Source organism: Bombina bombina, chromosome 7 (assembly GCF_027579735.1).
Source record: "Bombina bombina isolate aBomBom1 chromosome 7, aBomBom1.pri, whole genome shotgun sequence".
Classification (NCBI taxonomy): domain Eukaryota; kingdom Metazoa; phylum Chordata; class Amphibia; order Anura; family Bombinatoridae; genus Bombina; species Bombina bombina.
Window position 1 is genome coordinate 609,245,243 of NC_069505.1, and position 24,912 is coordinate 609,270,154.

The 24,912-nt window shown below is 29.2% G+C and overlaps 1 protein-coding gene across 1 annotated transcript; it reads right to left on the reverse strand.

The window, feature by feature from the left end:
• Positions 1–1,688: 1,688 nt before the first annotated feature.
• Positions 1,689–24,682, reverse strand: LOC128636690 (olfactory receptor 1496-like). Its single transcript, XM_053689677.1, has 2 exons — positions 24,664–24,682; positions 1,689–2,635 (listed from the first exon to the last, which is right to left on the reverse strand). Exons 1-2 carry the CDS (start codon positions 24,680–24,682, stop codon positions 1,689–1,691), a joined length of 966 nt encoding a protein of 321 aa, XP_053545652.1.
• Positions 24,683–24,912: the final 230 nt, after the last annotated feature.

The following is a 24,912-nucleotide window of genomic DNA, read 5'->3' on the forward strand; positions in this document are numbered from 1 at the left end:
GGTACACTGAGGTCTCCCACTGACAGTCTAGAGTTACTAGGGAGTAATTTATAGCGGTTAGTAGTAGGACACTTTGGACCCAATAACTAGATAGTCTTAGTATGTGTTTTATTGGTAATAGAATTGACAGCTTACCATCAATATATATTCTTGCTAGATTCCAGATTTGAAGACATATGGCTATATATATATATATATACCTTATTTTTGATACAAGATCCCCATTAGATTTTCTAGTATGTATCCACTATGATCCCACAGGTTGCCTGCTTGTCTCATTATGGATATCTGAGCTATATCTCAAATATCTGCTGTCAGTTCTATCACTTGATAGCTGGTTATTGAGTCAGCTTTTTGTTAATCGGATACTGAGATGGCATGTATTATCTCCCTAAATCTACTTAGTTACTTGCAGTGTCTGATTAGACTAAATTACCCGCTAAGCTGGCTCATTGAGTTTACATTGTACCTTTGGGATCTCTGTATATATTACCGTATAAATGGTACTGGGTTGCCATGACAACCTACTGCTGACTTACATATGATAGCCTCTCTTTGGTGATATCAGTTGTGTCGCGGCATGTTACCATGGCAACATATAACATTGCTTGGGGCATTGCACTCTGTGATTGGATTTGATGGTAACCCACGCTGGGTTGAGCGTGGTAATGAATGGCCGAACACATATACTGCCTGTTGACTGACGAATATGGTTTAAAAAGTAAGCTGTTTTACACTGTTATATTAACTTAATTTTATGCCTTATGTGTTGAAAACATTGTGTGCTGCAGAGGGCAGATTAAACAATATGTTGATTCTGGTTGCGCTCCATAGCCACTCACTATATTGTCACTGACACATATTAACATCTCACAATAGATGTATATTCTATACACATGCTTTTTATTAATATTGTATGCTATGGTGGTATTATACAGAAGTGTAATTGTTTTTGTTAACATACATCTCCTATGGATTTGATTTGATGTATTTTGATTGGCTGAAACTTGATGGGGGAGGGGTTTGATTCGCTATTTAACACTGTTTGTATTACATTTTGGGTTGTCTGAGGAAGGGGTGAATGCCCCGAAACGTCACTGCCGAATAAATTATTTGTTGTGTTTAAATCCAGTGAGTGCTTATCCTTGTCCAGATTGAATATTTTGTTAAGCACCCTGGTCTGTATTTGGGTTGGCAAGTGAGAGTGCACTTATTTGGAGTCTCTCTCTCTTTATATATATATATGTAAATATATATGAATACACACATATAAATACAAAAAATACACATGTAAACAAATATATACTGTATAAATATATATATATATATATATATATATATATATATATATATATATATATATATATATATATACATAATATACATATACTGTACATATTTAGACATGTATGTTTCTCTATGTTAAAGTCATTTGCAGGTGTTTGCACACCTGAGATAGTGTTATTATGAGTGTAACTGTACTTTTAATATAATTTTGGTGTATTTTGTGCAACTTTTTTTGTCTTGCGTAACAGTTAAGCAGAGCTCTCAAGTAGCATTTTCAGAAGCACGTTAAATTCAATTGTGCTTCATCAAAAAGCCTTTATAAAGCCCCTTTACAGTCGAGCGCAACAGTTAGCACACCACTCATAATATAGCCCATAACAGCACATGATAATGTTTAGAATTTATTTAGTCTTTTTCAAACTATTTTTCATGGCCTTCAAAACCTCTTTATTTCTCAGGCTATAAACCAGTGGATTTACCATGGGAACCACGCCAATGTAAATCATGGAGAGCAGTTTATCTATTTCCAGAGAATTTTCCGACTTAGGTTTCATGTTCAAGCTCATAGAAGTTCCGTAAAAGAGTACAACAACTGTGAGATGGGAGGAGCAGCTGGAGAAGGTCTTCAGTCTTCCAGATGATGATCGGATCTTTAGGATGGTGGCTATGATATAGATATAGGAAATCATAATAAGGGTAAATGGTATCAAACCCAATACTGTGCTTTCCAATGGTATAAACAAAGTCATAATATATGTGATGTCACTACACGAGAGCTTCAGTACTATTATTAAATCACAGAAGAAATTGTTTATGACCTTCTTATTACAGAAGGTTAAATGAGACAAAATCAAAGAGTAGGCACATGCATTCAGGAAGCCGCCAAACCAAGACACAGTGATAAGCAGAGCACACACCGTTTTGCTCATAATAAGAGAATAATGCAGTGGGATACAGATGGCCACATAGCGGTCATAAGCCATGGAGGTTAGCAGGAAAAATTCTGTATCAACGCAGAATACAAATAGAAATATCTGTGTAATGCAGCCTGAGAACGTTATGCTGGTGTCACCTGTGATAGTGATGGCCAACAGCTTTGGTAAAATAGCAGATACGTACATGATGTCTTGTACTGATAAACTGCACAGGAATAAATACATTGGTGATTGCAGCTGGGACACCAGAGATACAAGTGTGACAATAGTGACGTTTCCAAGTACAGCCAGTAAATACATAAACAAAACCCCAATGACAACCACAAGTTGTCCTTTATCAGATACATTAAATGTTTTTAGATAGAATCCTCCCAATACTGTGCTGTTTCTTACAGTCTCACTTGTGATTTTTTCTAGGAAAATAAAATATAGTTATATTAATGTGATATTTTGAGTTAATGGATGATGTTTCATATTACTTTTGTAATGTTTTCTGCAAATTAAAAATACACAACTGCTTACACATTTGTTCTATGTATGTTCTATTGGTTACTGAAGGTTGAGTACATTCCGTCACTCTCACTGGCTTTAGTTGCATATAGAACAGACTGCAGGAAGACTATGGTTTTCTAACCCCAGTTATGAAGGGAAGAAACTTAGCTCACAACATCATATAAATCCTCTCCCATATTCTACAATATTTCCACCCACTTCTTACCATATAAGGGCCAGATTAGGAGTGGACATTAAAGATATTTGTGCTCCTCCAATGTAAGCTCATATTAAAAGTTAGAAGCAATGCGAACGCGAGCTCATGTTCACATTACAATGGGAGACTCATTCTCATGCCGTGAGACATGGTAGAGAACCTAGCTCAGTAAAGGGGATAGACAGCAAAGTGTAAATATATATGTATATGAATATATACCTATATATTTATGTGTTTATATATGTATATACAGATATTAACATATACTTATATATGAATACAAGCATATTAACACATAAACATATATTATATGTATATACAGATATTAACATATACTTATATATGTATACAAGCATATTAACACATAAACATATATTATATGTATATACACATAGTAACACATAAATATATCTGTATATACACATAGTAACACATAAATATATATTTATATACACATAATAACACATAAATATAAATGTATATACACATATTAACACATAAATATATATATGTATATACACATACTAACACATAAATATATATGTATATACACATAGTAACACATAAATATATATGTATATACACATAGTAACACATAAATATATATTTATATACACATAGTAACACATAAATATATATGTATATATACATAGTAACACATAAATATATATGTATATACACATATTAACACATAAATATATATGTATATACACATACTAACAAATAAATATATATGTATATAAACATAATAACACATAAATATATATGTATATACACATAACACATAAATATATATATGTATATACACATAGTAACACATAAATATATATGTATATACACATAGTAACACATAAATATATATGTATATACACATAGTAACACATAAATATATCTGTATATACACATACTAACACATAAATATATATTTATATACACATAGTAACACATAAATATATATGTATATACACACAGTAACACATAAATATATATGTATATACACATAGTAACACATAAATATATATGTATATACACACAGTAACACATAAATATATCTGTATATACACATAGTAACACATAAATATATCTGTATATACACATAGTAACACATAAATATATATTTATATACACATAGTAACACATAAATATATATGTATATACACACAGTAACACATAAATATATATGTATATACACATAGTAACACATAAATATATATGTATATACACATAGTAACACATAAATATATATGTATATACACATAGTAACACATAAATATATATGTATATACACATAGTAACACATAAATATATATGTATATACACATAGTAACACATAAATATACATGTATATACACATAGTAACACATAAATATATATGTATATACACATAGTAACACATAAATATATATGTATATACACTTAGTAACACATAAATATATATGTATATACACATAAAAACATATAAATATATATATGTATATACACATAGTAACACATAAATATATCTGTATATACACATACTAACACATAAATATATATTTATATACACATAGTAACACATAAATATATATGTATATACACACAGTAACACATAAATATATATGTATATACACATAGTAACACATAAATATATATGTATATACACATAGTAACACATAAATATATATGTATATACACATAGTAACACATACATATATATGTATATACACATACTAGCATATAAATATATCTGTATATACACATAGTAACACATAAATATATCTGTATATACACATAGTAACACATAAATATATATTTATATACACATAGTAACACATAAATATATATGTATATACACATAGTAACACATAAATATATCTGTATATACACATACTAACACATAAATATATATTTATATACACATAGTAACACATAAATATATATGTATATACACACAGTAACACATAAATATATATGTATATACACATAGTAACACATAAATATATATGTATATACACATGGTAACACATAAATATATATGTATATACACATAGTAACACATAAATATATATGTATATACACATAGTAACACATAAATATATATGTATATACACATAGTAACACATAAATATATATGTATATACACATAGTAACACATAAATATATATGTATATAAACATAGTAACACATAAATATATATGTATATACACATAGTAACACATAAATATATATGTATATACACATAGTAACACATAAATATATATGTATATACACATAATAACACATAAATATATATGTATATACACATATTAACACATAAATATATATGTATATACACATAGTAACACATAAATATACATGTATATATACATAGTAACACATAAATATACATGTATATCAACATAGTAACACATAAATATATATGTATATACACATACTAACACATAATTATATATGTATATACACATATTAACACATAAATATATATGTATATACACATAGTAACACATAAATATATATGTATATACACATACTAACACATAAATATATATGTATATACACATAGTAACACATAAATATATATGTATATACACATACTAACACATAAATATATATGTATATACACATAGTAACACATAAATATATATGTATATACACATAGTAACACATAAATATATATGTATATACACAAAGTAACACATAAATATATCTGTATATACACATATTAACACATAAATATATATGTATATACACATAGTAACACATAAATATATATGTATATACACATAGTAACACATAAATATATATGTATATACACATAGTAACACATAAATATATATGTATATACACATAGTAACACATAAATATATATGTATATACACATAGTAACACATAAATATATATATGTATATACACATAGTAACACACAAATATATATGAATATACACACATAGTAACACATAAATATATATGTATATACACATAGTAACACATAAATATATATGTATATATATGTATATACACATAATTACACATAAATATATATATGTATATACACACATAGTAACACATAAATATATATATATATATATATAAGTATAGTATTACATAAATATATATGTATATAAGTATAGTATTAATAAATATATATGTATATACAAACAGTAACACATAAATATATATATGTATATACACATAGTAACACATAAATATATATGTATATACACATACTAACACATAAATATTTATGCATATGCACATATTAACACATAAATATATATGTATATACACACAGTAACACATAAATATATATATATGTATATACACATAGTAACACATACATATATATGTATATACACATACTAACACATAAATATTTATGTATATGCACATATTAACACATAAATATATATGTATATACACACAGTAACACATAAATATATATATATGTATATACACATACTAACACATAAATATATATGTATATACACATAGTAACACATAAATATATATATATATATATATATATATATATATATATATATAAATATATATATATATATATACATACTAACACATAAATATATATATGTATATACACATAGTAACACATAAATATATATGTATATATACATAGTAACACATAAACATATATGTATATATGCATAGTAACACATAAATATATATGTATATACACATAGTTACACATACATATATATGTATATACACATAGTAACACATAAATATATATATATATATATATATATATATATATATATATATATATATATATATATATATATATATATATACATAGTAACACATAAATATATATGTATATACACATAATAATGCATAAATATATTTGTATATACACATAGTAACACATAAATAAATATGTATATACACACAGTAACAGATAGCTATATATGTATATACACATAGTAACACATAAATATATATGTATATACACATAGTAACACATAAATATATATTTGTATATACACATAATAACACATAAATATATATGTATATACACTTACTAACACATAAATATATGTATATACACATAGTAACACATAAATATATATGTATATACACATAGTAACACATAAATATATATGTATATACACATAGTAACACAAATATATTTGTGCATAAACATATTAACAAATAAATATATATGTATATACACATACTAACATAAATATATATGTATATACACATAATAACACATAAATATATATGCATATACACATAGTAACACATAAATATATATATGTATACACATATTAACACATAAATATATATGTATGTAAACATATTAACACATAAATATATATGTATATACACATAGTAACACATAAATATATATGTATATAAACATATTAACACATAAATATATATGCATATAAGCATATTAACACATAAATATATATGTATATATGCATATTAGCACATAAATATATATTTATACACACATTGTAACACAAAAATATATATGTATATACACATAGTAGCACATAAATATATATATGTATATACACATACTAACACATAAATATATATGTACATACACATAGAAACACATAAATATATATGTATGTAAACATATTAACACATAAATATATATGTATATACACATAGTAACACATAAATATATATATGTATATAAACATATTAACACATAAATATATATATATATATATATATATATATATATATATATATATATATATATATATATATATGCATATAAGCATATTAACACATAAATGTATATGTATATAAGCATATTAGCACATAAATATATATGTATACACACATTGTAACACATAAATATATATGTATATACACATAGTAGCACATACATATATATGTATATACACATACTAACACATAAATATATATGTATATACACATACTAACACATAAATATATATGTATATACACATAGTAACACATAAATATATATGTATATACACATAGTAACAAATACATATATATGTATATACACATAGTAACACATAAATATATATGTATATAAACATATTAACACATAAATATATATGTATATAAGCATATTAACACATAAATAAATATATATGTATATAAGCATATTAGCACATAAATATATATGTATATACACATAGTAACACATAAATATATATGTATATACACATACTAACACATAAATATATGTGTATATACACATAGCAACACATAAATATATATGTATACACACATACTAACACATAAATATATATGCATATAAGCATATTAGCACATAAATATATATGTACTGTATATACACATATTAACACATAAATATATATATGTATATAAGCATATTAGCACATAAATATATATGTATATACACATAGTAACACATAAATATATATGTATATACACATAGTAACACATAAATATATATGTATATACACATAGTAACACATAAATATATATGTATATACACATACTAACACATAAATATATATGTATATACACATACTAACACATAAATATATATGTGTATAAGCATACTAACACATAAATATATATGTATATACACATATTAACACATAAATATATATGTATATACACATATTAACACATAAATATATATTTATATACACATATTAACACATAAATATATATGTATATACACATAGTAACACAGAAATATATATGTATATACACATAGTAACACATAAATATATATGTATATACACATATTAACACATAAATATATATGTATATACACATAGTGACACATAAATATATATGTATATACACATAGTAACACATAAATATATATGTATATACACATAATAACACATACATATATATGTATATAAGCATACTAACACATAAATATATATGTATATACACATATTAACACATAAATATATATGTATATACACATAGTAACACATAAATATATATGTATATACACATAATAACACATAAATATATATGTATATACACATAGTAACACATACATATATATGTATATACACATACTAATACATAAATATATATGTATATACACATAGTAACACATAAATATATATGTATATACACATAGTAACACATAAATATATATGTATATACACATAGTAACACATAAATATATATGTATATACACATATTTACACATAAATATATAAGTATATACACATAATAACACATAAATATATATGTATATACACATATTAACACATAAATATATATGTATATACACATAGTAACACATAAATATATATGTATATACACATAATAACACATAAATATATATATGTATATACACATAGTAACACATAAATATATATGTATATACACATAGTAACACATAAATATATATGTATATACACATAATAACACATAAATATATATATGTATATACACATAGTAACACATAAATATATATGTATATACACACAGCAACACATAAATATATATGTATATACACATAGTAACACATAGATATATATGTATATACACATAGTAACACATAAATATATATGTATATACACATAATAATACATAAATATATATGTATATACACATAGTAACACATAAATATATATGTATATACACATAATAACACATAAAAATATATATATATACACATAGTAACACATAAATATATATGTATATACACATATTAACACATAAATATATATGTATATACACATAACACATAAATATATATGTATATACACATAGTAACACATAAATATATATGTATATACACATAGTAACACATAAATATATATGTATATATACATAGTAAGACATAAGTATATATGTATATACACATATTAACACATAAATATATATGTATATACACATAGTAACACATAAATATATATGTATATACACATAATAACACATAAATATATATGTATATACACATAGTAACACATAAATATATATGTATATACACATATTAACACATAAATATATATGTATATACACATAATAACACATAAATATATATGTCTATACACATATTAACACATAAATATATATGTATATACGCATAATAACTAATAAATATATATGTATATACACATATTAACACATAAATATATATGTATATACACATAATAACACATAAATATATATGTATATACACATAGTAACACATAAATATATATGTATATACACATAGTAACACATAAATATATATGTATATACACATATTAACACATAAATATATATGTATATACTCATATTAACACATAAATATATATGTATATACACATAGAAACACATATATATATATGTATATAAGCATATTAGCACATAAATATATATGTATATACACATAATACCACATAAATATATATGTATATACACATAGTAACACATACATATATATGTATATACACATAATAACACATAAATATATATGTATATACACATAGTAACACATAAATATATACGTATATACACATAATAACACATAAATATATATGTATATACACATAGTAACACATAAATATATATGTATATACACATAGTAACACATAAATATATATGTATATGCACATAGTAACACATAAATATATATGTATATACACATAGTAACAAATACATATATATGTATATACACATAGTAACACATAAATATATATGTATATAAACATATTAACACATAAATATATATGTATATAAGCATATTAACACATAAATAAATATATATGTATATAAGCATATTAGCACATAAATATATATGTATATACACATAGTAACACATAAATATATATGTATATACACATAATAACACATAAATATATATGTATATACACATAGTAACACATACATATATATGTATATACACATAGTAACACATAAATATATATGTATATACACATAGTACACATAAATATATATGTATATACACATAGTAACACATAAATATATATGTATATATCTCTCCTAGGTGTAATGCCTACTTTGATTTAGCATTCGTGCTTGTTATTTTCCTTTTTCTCTTTTTTACTCCTCATATTTTATTTATTTCTTAAATATTTTTCTTTTCCGATCATATCATCGCAACTTTTATAAGGCTAGATACATATGAAACTCCTAGTTCACATATAGCAAATGTTATGAACTTTTTTCTGTACTATATAGTTGCGTTAATATATTTATTCACATCTATACCGTATATTACTATCGGCTAGATTTGGAGTTTGGCGGTAAAAGGGCTGTTAACGCTCCGCGGGTTTTTTTCTGGCCGCACCATAAATTTAACTCTGGTATCGAGAGTTCAAACAAATGCTGCGTTAGGCTCCAAAAAAGGAGCGTAGAGCATTTTTACCGCAAATGCAACTCTCGATACCAGAGTTGCTTACGGACGCGGCCGGCATCAAAAACGTGCTCGTGCACGATTCTCCCATAGGAAACAATGGGGCTGTTTGAGCTGAAAAAAAACCTAACACCTGCAAAAAAGCAGCGTTCAGCTCCTAACGCAGCCCCATTGTTTCCTATGGGGAAACACTTCCTACGTCTGCACCTAACACCCTAACATGTACCCCGAGTCTAAACACCCCTAACCTTACACTTATTAACTCCTAATCTGCCGCCCCCGCTATCGCTGACCCCTGCATTACACTTTTAACCCCTAATCTGCCGCTCCGTAAACCGCCGCCACCTACGTTATCCCTATGTACCCCTAATCTGCTGCCCTAACATCGCCGACCCCTATGTTATATTTATTAACCCCTAATCTGCCCCCCACAACGTCGCCGACACCTGCCTACACTTATTAACCCCTAATCTGCCGAGCGGACCTGAGCGCTACTATAATAAAGTTATTAACCCCTAATCCGCCTCACTAACCCTATCATAAATAGTATTAACCCCTAATCTGCCCTCCCTAACATCGCCGACACCTACCTTCAATTATTAACCCCTAATCTGCCGACCGGAGCTCACCGCTATTCTAATAAATGTATTAACCCCTAAAGCTAAGTCTAACCCTAACACTAACACCCCCCTAAGTTAAATATAATTTTTATCTAACGAAATAAATTAACTCTTATTAAATAAATAATTCCTATTTAAAGCTAAATACTTACCTGTAAAATAAATCCTAATATAGCTACAATATAATTTATAATTATATTATAGCTATTTTAGGATTAATATTTATTTTACAGGCAACTTTGTAATTATTTTAACCAGGTACAATAGCTATTAAATAGTTAAGAACTATTTAATAGTTACCTAGTTAAAATAATAACAAATTTACCTGTAAAATAAATCCTAACCTAAGATATAATTAAACCTAACACTACCCTATCAATAAAATAATTAAATAAACTACCTACAATTACCTACAATTAACCTAACACTACACTATCAATAAATTAATTAAACACAATTGCTACAAATAAATACAATTAAATAAACTATCTAAAGTACAAAAAATAAAAAAGAACTAAGTTACAGAAAATAATAAAATATTTACAAAGATAAGAAAAATATTACAACAATTTTAAACTAATTACACCTACTCTAAGCCCCCTAATAAAATAACAAAGCCCCCCAAAATAAAAAATTCCCTACCCTATTCTAAAATACAAATATTACAAGCTCTTTTACCTTACCAGCCCTGAACAGGGCCCTTTGCGGGGCATGCCCCAAGAATTTCAGCTCTTTTGCCTGTAAAAAAAAACATACAATACCCCCCCCCAACATTACAACCCACCACCCACATACCCCTAATCTAACCCAAACCCCCCTTAAATAAACCTAACACTACCCCCCTGATGATCTTCCTACCTTGTCTTCACCATGCCAGGTTCACCGATCCGTCCTGGCTCCAAGATCTTCATCCAACCCAAGCGGGGGCTAGACATCCACTGAAGAAGTCCAGAAGAGGCTCCAAAGTCTTCCTCCTATCCGGCAAGAAGAGGACATCCGGACCGGCAAACATCTTCTCCAAGCGGCATCTTCTATCTTCTTCCATCCGATGACGACCGGCTCCATCTTGAAGACCTCCAGCGCGGATCCATCCTCTTCTTCCGACGACTAGACGACGAATGACGGTTCCTTTAAGGGACGTCATCCAAGATGGCGTCCCTCGAATTCCGATTGGCTGATAGGATTCTATCAGCCAATCGGAATTAAGGTAGGAATTTTCTGATTGGCTGATGGAATCAGCCAATCAGAATATAGTTCAATCCGATTGGCTGATCCAATCAGCCAATCAGATTGAGCTCGCATTCTATTGGCTGTTCCGATCAGCCAATAGAATGCGAGCTCAATCTGATTGGCTGATTGGATCAGCCAATCGGATTGAACTTGATTCTGATTGGCTGATTCCATCAGCCAATCAGAAAATTCCTACCTTAATTCCGATTGGCTGATAGAATCCTATCAGCCAATCGGAATTCGAGGGACGCCATCTTGGATGACGTCCCTTAAAGGAACCGTCATTCGTCGTCTAGTCGTCGGAAGAAGAGGATGGATCCGCGCTGGAGGTCTTCAAGATGGAGCCGGTCGTCATCGGATGGAAGAAGATAGAAGATGCCGCTTGGAGAAGATGTTTGCCGGTCCGGATGTCCTCTTCTTGCCGGATAGGAGGAAGACTTTGGAGCCTCTTCTGGACTTCTTCAGTGGATGTCTAGCCCCCGCTTGGGTTGGATGAAGATCTTGGAGCCAGGACGGATCGGTGAACCTGGCATGGTGAAGACAAGGTAGGAAGATCATCAGGGGGGTAGTGTTAGGTTTATTTAAGGGGGGTTTGGGTTAGATTAGGGGTATGTGGGTGGTGGGTTGTAATGTTGGGGGGGGGGTATTGTATGTTTTTTTTTACAGGCAAAAGAGCTGAAATTCTTGGGGCATGCCCCGCAAAGGGCCCTGTTCAGGGCTGGTAAGGTAAAAGAGCTTGTAATATTTGTATTTTAGAATAGGGTAGGGAATTTTTTATTTTGGGGGGCTTTGTTATTTTATTAGGGGGCTTAGAGTAGGTGTAATTAGTTTAAAATTGTTGTAATATTTTTCTTATCTTTGTAAATATTTTATTATTTTCTGTAACTTAGTTCTTTTTTATTTTTTGTACTTTAGATAGTTTATTTAATTGTATTTATTTGTAGCAATTGTGTTTAATTAATTTATTGATAGTGTAGTGTTAGGTTAATTGTAGGTAATTGTAGGTAGTTTATTTAATTATTTTATTGATAGGGTAGTGTTAGGTTTAATTATATCTTAGGTTAGGATTTATTTTACAGGTAAATTTGTTATTATTTTAACTAGGTAACTATTAAATAGTTCTTAACTATTTAATAGCTATTGTACCTGGTTAAAATAATTACAAAGTTGCCTGTAAAATAAATATTAATCCTAAAATAGCTATAATATAATTATAAATTATATTGTAGCTATATTAGGATTTATTTTACAGGTAAGTATTTAGCTTTAAATAGGAATTATTTATTTAATAAGAGTTAATTTATTTCGTTAGATAAAAATTATATTTAACTTAGGGGGGTGTTAGTGTTAGGGTTAGACTTAGCTTTAGGGGTTAATACATTTATTAGAATAGCGGTGAGCTCCGGTCGGCAGATTAGGGGTTAATAATTGAAGGTAGGTGTCGGCGATGTTAGGGAGGGCAGATTAGGGGTTAATACTATTTATGATAGGGTTAGTGAGGCGGATTAGGGGTTAATAACTTTATTATAGTAGCGCTCAGGTCCGCTCGGCAGATTAGGGGTTAATAAGTGTAGGTAGGTGTCGGCGACGTTGTGGGGGGCAGATTAGGGGTTAATAAATATAACATAGGGGTCGGCGATGTTAGGGGTAGCAGATTAGGGGTACATAGGGATAACGTAGGTGGCGGCGATTTGCGGTCGGAAGATTAGGGGTTAATTATTTTAAGTAGCTTGCGGCGACGTTGTGGGGGGCAAGTTAGGGGTTAATAGATATAATACAGGGGTCGGCGGTGTTAGGGGCAGCAGATTAGGGGTACATAAGTATAACGTAGGTGGCGGTCGGCAGATTAGGGGTTAAAATTTTTAATCGAGTGGCGGCGATGTGGGGGGACCTCGGTTTAGGGGTACATAGGTAGTTTATGGGTGTTAGTGTACTTTAGGGTACAGTAGTTAAGAGCTTTATAAACCGGCGTTAGCCAGAAAGCTCTTAACTCCTGCTATTTTCAGGCGGCTGGAATCTTGTCGTTAGAGCTCTAACGCTCACTGCAGAAACGACTCTAAATACCAGCGTTAGAAAGATCCCATTGAAAAGATAGGCTACGCAAATGGCGTAGGGGGATCTGCGGTATGGAAAAGTCGCGGCTGTAAAGTGAGCGTTAGACCCTTTAATCACTGACTCCAAATACCAGCGGGCGCCCAAAACCAGCGTTAGGAGCCTCTAACGCTGGTTTTGACGGCTACCGCCGAACTCTAAATCTAGCCGTATGTACCTTTTGTGCATTTTTGCACCAGCAGTCCTAATTTTTCTCAATATTATTATTATTTTTCCATTGATATTTATTTAGCATATGGTTTAGGTATTGCACTTTATCTCTCACTATTTTTAAGTTGATTTATATATTACATCTTCTCCTGACATATATGGTTCCTTGTATAATACTTTTGTCCCTTATTTTGACATATATTTAGTCCCTTTGTCCTTTAACCATCCTATTTGTTTCTATGTTCTAAATAATGATAATTGTATCGATGTTTGTATATATATGAATCTTTATACCATTCATTGTTTATTGGACTATACCAGTAGAGTTGGTGTATTTGCTTCACCTATACTATATTCAGTTCTTGACACTTCCAAGCGGGCGGGTTGTTTTTCTTTTGCTTTTAAATTTTCTTTATATATGTATATACACATATTAACACATAAATATATATGTATATACACATAGTAACACATAAATATATATGTATATACACATACTAACACATAAATATATATATATATATATATATATATATATATATATATATATATATATATATATACATGTATATACACATAGTAACACATAAATATATATGTATATACACATATTAACACATAAATATATATGTATATACACATAGTAACACATAAATATATATGTATAAACACATTATAACACATAAATATATATGTATATACACATACTAACACATAAATATATATGTATATACACATAGTGTATATACACATAGTGACACATAAATATATATGTATATACACATAGTAACACATAAATATATATGTATATACACATAATAACAAATAAATATATATGTATATAAGCATACTAACACATAAATATATATGTATATACACATATTAACACATAAATATATATGTATATACACATAGTAACACATAAATATATATGTATATACACATAATAACACATAAATATATATGTATATACACATAGTAACACATACATATATATGGCTCTTTTAGGCTTGCTGTATTGATTCTCTGTTAAAGTAACATTGTCTGTTTAAGTATAATAGCTAACCAAGCTATTTTCTAAATTATTTGCTTTGCAAGGGTTGCATTTTTATTTTAAAAAAGGAAATAACTAAATAACTTTATTTCTAGCATTCCATTTTTTTTTTTGTTTGTTTTTCTGTCTGTGGGGGTAATTAGGGGTGGGATTATTTTCACCTGTTTGGGCCTTTGAAGCCTATAAATTTAGCACATTTACTCTGTGAGCTTGCTCTTTTAGGCTTGCTGTATTGATTCTCTGTTAAAGTAACATTGTCTGTTTAAGTATAATAGCTAACCAAGCTATTTTCTAAATTATTTGCTTTGCAAGGGTTGCATTTTTATTTTAAAAAAGGAAATAACTAAATAACTTTATTTCTAGCATTCCATTTTTTTTTTTTTTGTTTTTCTGTCTGTGGGGGTAATTAGGGGTGGGATTATTTTCACCTGTTTGGGCCTTTGAAGCCTATAAATTTAGCACATTTACTCTGTGAGCTTGCTCTTTTAGGCTTGCTGTATTGATTCTCTGTTAAAGTCACATTGTCTGTTTAAGAATAATAGTTAGCTAACCAAGGTAGTTAGGCAAACAAGGTTTTGGGGTAACCAAGGGGAAATATATTTATTTTATACTTTTAAGTTAAACCTTTTATTAAGAATGTGTGAGAATCTCATTCAGTGTACAGCTTGCAACATGATTGCATCACTGGAGCAGCCGCTTCTGGGATTATCTGTTTGTGGCAAGTGCGAGCATATTGTCTCTTTAGAAACTCGTATTGGGGATCTGGAGGAACGAATTGCAACACTACATGAAATTCAGACACTTGAAAGGGAAATGGATAGGACTGAGCTGGTTGTTAATGGTTCCAGCAGTGGGAATGGGGAGGATTCAGATGAGGAGACTCCAGGATGTAGCTGGGTCACAGTTAGAGGGCGAAGTAAGCGGAAGAGACAGGCCAGTTCTGAGCTGGTACACCCCAATAGATTTGCAAGATTAAGTGAAGATGTTGGGGATATCAGTTCAGGGGTGGCAGTGTCAGAGAGGGCCGTGTTGCCTAGTATAGTGAACAGTCCTTTAGCTGTGGAAGAGGAGCATACTATGGTGGGCAGTCCTTCAGTCATGGAAGAGGGGCATACAAGTCAGGGCCAGAGGCAGATGTTGGTGGTAGGAGACTCTATTATAAGGAAGGTTGATAGGGTAATTTGTCATCCAGACCCTTTACATAGAACAGTTTGCTGTCTTCCAGGGGCTCGTGTTAGGCATATTGTGGAGCGTATTGATAGATTGTTAGAGGGATGCGGGTCTGATCCTGCAGTCATGGTGCATATTGGTACTAATGAAGAAATCAGTGGGAGATGGAGAGTCCTAAAAAATGACTTCAGGGAGTTAGGTAGCAAGCTTAAAGCAAGGACATCCAAAGTAATATTTTCTGAGATATTACCAGTGCCGTGTGTTAACTCAGTAAGGCAGAAGGAGCTAAGGTCTGTTAATTCATGGCTAAAAACATGGTGTAAAAATGAGGGGTTTGACTTTTTAGAACACTGGGCTGATTTTTCACTAGGGTACAAATTGTACAGTAAGGATGGATTGCACCTGAATGACATGGGTGCAGGTGTGTTGGGGGAAAGGATGGTAGCACGTTTAGAGAACCTTTTAAACTAGGCAAAGGGGGGGAGGGTCAATTTGAACAAAATAGAACAGAGAGATCAGTGTCTGAATATGTCACTCCATTAATATCTCAAGGAAGGGATGACTTAAGAAATGTCACATTAGAAAGTATAGAGGAAAGTACACCAAGTAGCAGCAGAAAGCACATGAAAATTAAATGTATGACAACAAATGCAAGAAGCATGACAGGTAAAATGGGGGAGCTGACGCTCTTAGTTGCAGAAGAGGACTATGATGTTATCAGTATAACTGAAACTTGGTGGGATGATTCACATGACTGGGCAGTTAACTTAGAGGGGTATACATTATTTAGGAGGGACAGGAATAATAAAAGGGGTGGAGGAATCTGCATGTATATTAAACCTGACCTTAAACCTACAATAAGGGAAGATATTTATGATACAAGTGACAATGTAGAGACCCTGTGGGTTGAAATAAAGAGTGGGGGGAAAATCCTAAAAAAATATTACTAGGAACATGCTACAAGCCTCCCAACATTAGTGACCCGGAGGAAACTCAACTACTTATCCAAATAGGTAAGGCTGCTAATAACAGTGCTGTAATTATGGGAGATTTTAACTACCCTGATATAAACTGGGCCAATGAAACTAGTAATTCAGCTAAGGGGGATAGATTTTTAAATGTTCTCAGGGATAACTTCTTGTCACAATTAATAGAGGAGCCAACTAGGAGTAAAGCTATATTGGATTTAGTGCTATCAAACAATACAGATATAATATCAAACATAGAAGTTAAAGAACATTTGGGTAACAGTGATCATAACATGGTCACATTTGAAATCTCTTTTCATATGCAGTGTTTTAAAGGCTTAACTAAGACTTTTAATTTCAAGAAAGCAAAATTCAACGATTTAAGGAAATCATTAAATAATATAAATTGGGACAATGTATTTTCTAATAAAAATACAGAGGATAAATGGATAATATTTAAAATTTGTTAAATAAATATACATATCAATACATACCATATGGTTATAAAAATAAAAATAAAAAAAATAAGCCGTTATGGCTAAATAAAAATGTGTTAAAAGAAATTAGGAAAAAACGTAGGGCATTTAAATTATTAAAAGAAAATAGTACAGACTCAGCATACAATATTTATAAGGAATGTAACAAAGCATGCAAAAAAGCAATCAAATTAGCCAAAATTGAAAATGAAAAATTAATTACCAAGGATTCTAAGTCTAACCCTAAAAGGTTCTTTAAGTACATAAATAGCAAAAAATCTAAGAAGGATAATATAGGTACATTAAAATGTGTGGAGGGTAGCATGATAAATAATGACAGGGAAAAGGCTGAGGTACTAAACCAGTTTTTTTCTTCAGTATACACAAGAGAGGAACCATTGAATGATACTTTGGAACAGAATAGAACATGCCAGTCCATACCACTAACTGGGTTTTGTTTAGAGGATATCAGGAAAAAACTAAAAAATATTAAGGTAAATAAAACTCCGGGCCCAGATGGAATACACCCAAGGGTGTTAAGTGAACTTAGCACTGTTATAGACAAACCTTTACTCTTAATTTTTCAAGACTCATTATCCTCAGGCATGGTACCCCAGGATTGGCGTAAAGCTGATGTGGTGCCACTCTTCAAAAAGGGAAGCAGGGATGATCCAGGAAGCTATAGACCAGTTAGTCTGACATCAATAGTGGGGAAGATATTTGAAGGGATTATAAGGGATTATATTGATGAGCATATTCGTGTAAACAAGATTATGAGTTCTAATCAGCATGGCTTTAGGAGAAATAGATCATGTCAAACTAATCTAATTAGATTCTACGAGGAAGTAAGTAAAAATATAGATAAAGGGGAATCAGTTGATGTGATATACTTAGATTTTGCAAAGGCATTTGATACAGTGCCTCATGAGAGATTAATGCACAAAATTAAGGGACTGGGAATAGCTGAAAATGTTAGCTCATGGATAAATAACTGGATAAAAGATAGGGAGCAACGAGTAGCAGTAAATGGATCATACTCAGATTGGACAAAGGTAATCAGTGGCGTCCCCCAGGGATCAGTACTGGGCCCTGTTCTTTTTAATATTTTTATAAATGACTTGGAGCAAGGATTAAATAGCGACATCTCTATTTTTGCAGATGATACTAAGTTAAGTAAGGTCATTAGGTCAGAGCAGGATGAACTCTCTTTGCAAAGGGATTTGCTAAAATTAGAACTATGGGCAAGTGAATGGAAAATGAGATTTAATACGGAAAAATGTAAGGTTCTACATTTTGGCAGTAAAAATAAGCAGGCTATGTATTTTTTAAATGGGACAAGACTTAGCCAAACACAGGAGGAAAGGGATTTGGGAGTAGTAATAGATAACAAGCTAAAGATGAGTGCACAATGCAGAGCAGCGGCTTCAAAGGCTAATAAGATACTAGCATGTATTAAAAGAGGCATTGATTCAAGGGAGGAAAGCATAATTCTGTCATTATATAAAGCCCTGGTAAGACCTCACCTTGAGTTTGGAGTGCAGTTCTGGGGACCGATTGCTAAAAAAGATATTGCAGAACTAGAAAAAGTTCAGAGAAGGGCCACAAAGCTAATAAGGGGATTGGAGAAATTAACCTATGAGGAGAGGCTAGCCAAACTGGGTCTGTTCTCTTTAGAAAAAAGGCGCTTGAGAGGTGACATGATTACTTTATATAAATATATTCAAGGCCCATATACAGAGATGGCAGAAGCTCTTTTTATTCCAAGAAAATTGGTTCTGACAAGAGGTCATAATTTAAGGTTGGAGGAAAGGAGATTTAATCTCCAGCAACGGAAACGTTTTTTCACTGTAAGAGCAATAAAATTGTGGAACTCATTAGCAAAGGAGGTAGTGAATGCCAATACCATAGATACATTTAAAAATAGTCTGGATAATTTTCTGTATATAAACAAAATTCATGGATATGATTGCTAGTATTAAATGGGTCACATTTTAATGGGGTTATTTAAGCTTAACTGGAGCTTTTTGTAAGTATTTTAGATTTGTATAGGTTGAACTCGATGGACTTCAGTCTTTTTTCAACCTTATCTACTATGTTACTATGTTACTATGTATATACACATACTAACACATAAATATATATGTATATACACATAGTAACACATAAATATATATGTATATACACATAGTAACACATAAATATATATGTATATACACATAGTAACACATAAATATATATGTATATACACATATTAACACATAAATATATAAGTATATACACATAATAACACATAAATATATATGTATATACACATATTAACACATAAATATATATGTATATACACATAGTAACACATAAATATATATGTATATACACATAATAACACATAAATATATATATGTATATACACATAGTAACACATAAATATATATGTATATACACACAGCAACACATAAATATATATGTATATACACATAGTAACACATAGATATATATGTATATACACATAGTAACACATAAATATATATGTATATACACATAATAACACATAAATATATATGTATATACACATAGTAACACATAAATATATATGTATATACACATAATAACACATAAATATATATGTATATACACATAGTAACACATAAATATATATGTATATACACATATTAACACATAAATATATATGTATATACACATATTAACACATAAATATATATGTATATACACATAGTAACACATAAATATATATGTATATACACATAGTAACACATAAATATATATGTATATACACATAATAACACATAAATATATATGTATATACACATAGTAACACATAAATATATATGTATATACACATATTAACACATAAATATATATGTATATACACATAATAACACATAAATATATATGTCTATACACATATTAACACATAAATATATATATGTATATACGCATAATAACTAATAAATATATATGTATATACACATATTAACACATAAATATATATGTATATACACATAATAACACATAAATATATATGTATATACACATAGTAACACATAAATATATATGTATATACACATAGTAACACATAAATATATATGTATATACACATATTAACACATAAATATATATGTATATACTCATATTAACACATAAATATATATGTATATACACATAGAAACACATATATATATATATATATATATATATATATATGTATATAAGCATATTAGCACATAAATATATATGTATATACACATAATAACACATAAATATATATGTATATACACATAGTAACACATAAATATATATGTATATACACATAATAACACATAAATATATATGTATATACACATAATAACACATAAATATATATGTATATACACATAGTAACACATAAATATATACGTATATACACATAATAACACATAAATATATATGTATATACACATAGTAACACATAAATATATATGTATATACACATAGTAACACATAAATATATATGTATATACACATAGTAACACATAAATATATATGTATATACACATAGTAACACATAAATATATATGTATATACACATAGTAACACATACATATATATGTATATACACATATTAACACATAAATATATATGTATATACACATATTAACACATAAATATATATGTATATACACGTAGTAACACATAAATATATATATATATGTATATACACATAGTAACACTTAAATATCTATGTATATACACATAGTAACACATAAATATATATGTATATACACATATTAACACATAAATATATATGTATATAAACATACTAACACATAAATATATATGTATATACACATACTAACACATAAATATATATGTATATACACATAGTAACACATAAATATATATGTATATAAGCATATTAGCACATAAATATATATGTATATAAGCATATTAGCACATAAATATATATGTATATACACATATTAACACATAAATATATATGTATATAAGCATATTAGCACATAAATATATATGTATATAAGCATAGTAACACATAAATATATATGTATATACACATAGTAACACATAAATATATATATATATATATACACATAGTAACACATAAATATATATGTATATACACATAGTAACACATAAATATATATGTATATAAGCATAGTAACACATAAATATATATGTATATAAGCATAGTAACACATAAATATATATGTATATACACATATTAACACATAAATATATATGTATATAAGCATATTAGCACATAAATATATATGTATATAAGCATATTAGCACATAAATATATATGTATATAAGCATATTAGCACATAAATATATATGCATATAAGCATAGTAACACATAAATATATATATGCATATAAGCATAGTAACACATAAATATATATATGTATATACACATAGTAACACATAAATATATATGTATATAAGCATATTAGCACATAAATATATATGTATATACACATATTAACACATAAATATATATGTATATAAGCATATTAGCACATAAATATATATGTATATACACACAGTAACACATAATATATATGTATATACACCAACTAACACATAAATATATATGTATATACACATAGTAACGCATAAATATATATGTATATAAGCATACTAACACATAAATATATATGTATATACACATACTAACACATAAATATATATGTATATACACATACTAACACATAAATATATATGTATATACACATAGTAACACATAAATATATATGTATATACACATACTAACACATAAATATATATGTATATACACATACTAACACATAAATATATATGTATATAAGAATATTAACACATAAATATATATGTATATACACATACTAACACATAAATATATATGTATATACACATAGTAAGCAAGGAAGGAAATGGTTGTCACTAAAGTCCGTGTGTAGTATAGTAAGCCAAGCCTGGCACCGGGACTTAATGTAACACAAACACCCCCAAACAATTGTATAGTGAGCCAAAGTAGAGAGGTGTACCTGTAGCACCGAAGTGAGAAAGTCCTTGTAACAACGGAACAACATCCGATGGCAGCGTGTCTGCCGACTTCTCTTCCTTCCGCCTCTCGCAAAACCCGGTCTGCAGCTCGATACGCGTCACCGCGTGACGTAGGAGAAAGGGGGTGTGTGCGAAAGTCAGCGTATTCACCCGGTCCGGCAGCAGAAGAGGAGTTAGAGACCTGGGCTCAAATGCTGGTAAAGGACATCACAAATGAAGAAGTGGAGTCCCAGGTGAATATAGTAAAAACAGTCCTTTATGGGGGCGGAGCTAGCCGCGGTACAGAGCAGCAGCACAAGTGGCGAGCTCTGTTAGCCTGTGTGTATTAAACTCTATATTTGGCAGATTAAACTCTCCAAAATCTGAAAAAATTTACATCCTAAAGCAGCCTAGAACACCTTAGCACTTGCCAACTTAAAGTGAGAGAGAAAACTTTTTGGCGCTATCCTCCACTCGATGAAGTATAACTGACCTCCGGATTACGGGACAACTACAGCAGCCTAACAGCCACAGACTACACGGCCCTGGAGGGTCGGGGCTCCGCTCCAGGGCGCCTGTGAAGCCTCTCTACTAACATTGGAATTGAGGTTCTCACCTCGAAGCTTAACAGCCATCCCACCATAAGCGTACCCACAACCGCAGTGTCAGACTGGGAGGACAACCTGAGGCCTCATACTGGCCCTCGCACGAGTGCAACTACCGACAAAGCAGAGACTTGGCTCTGATCTGCTAGACCATCTGACCTCGCAGCGATACCCTTGCTCTTGCCTCAGCTGTCCGGAGGGTCGGGGCTCCGCTCCGGAACAGCAGACTATTACCAACTCTGAATCTGCTTGGGGGTATC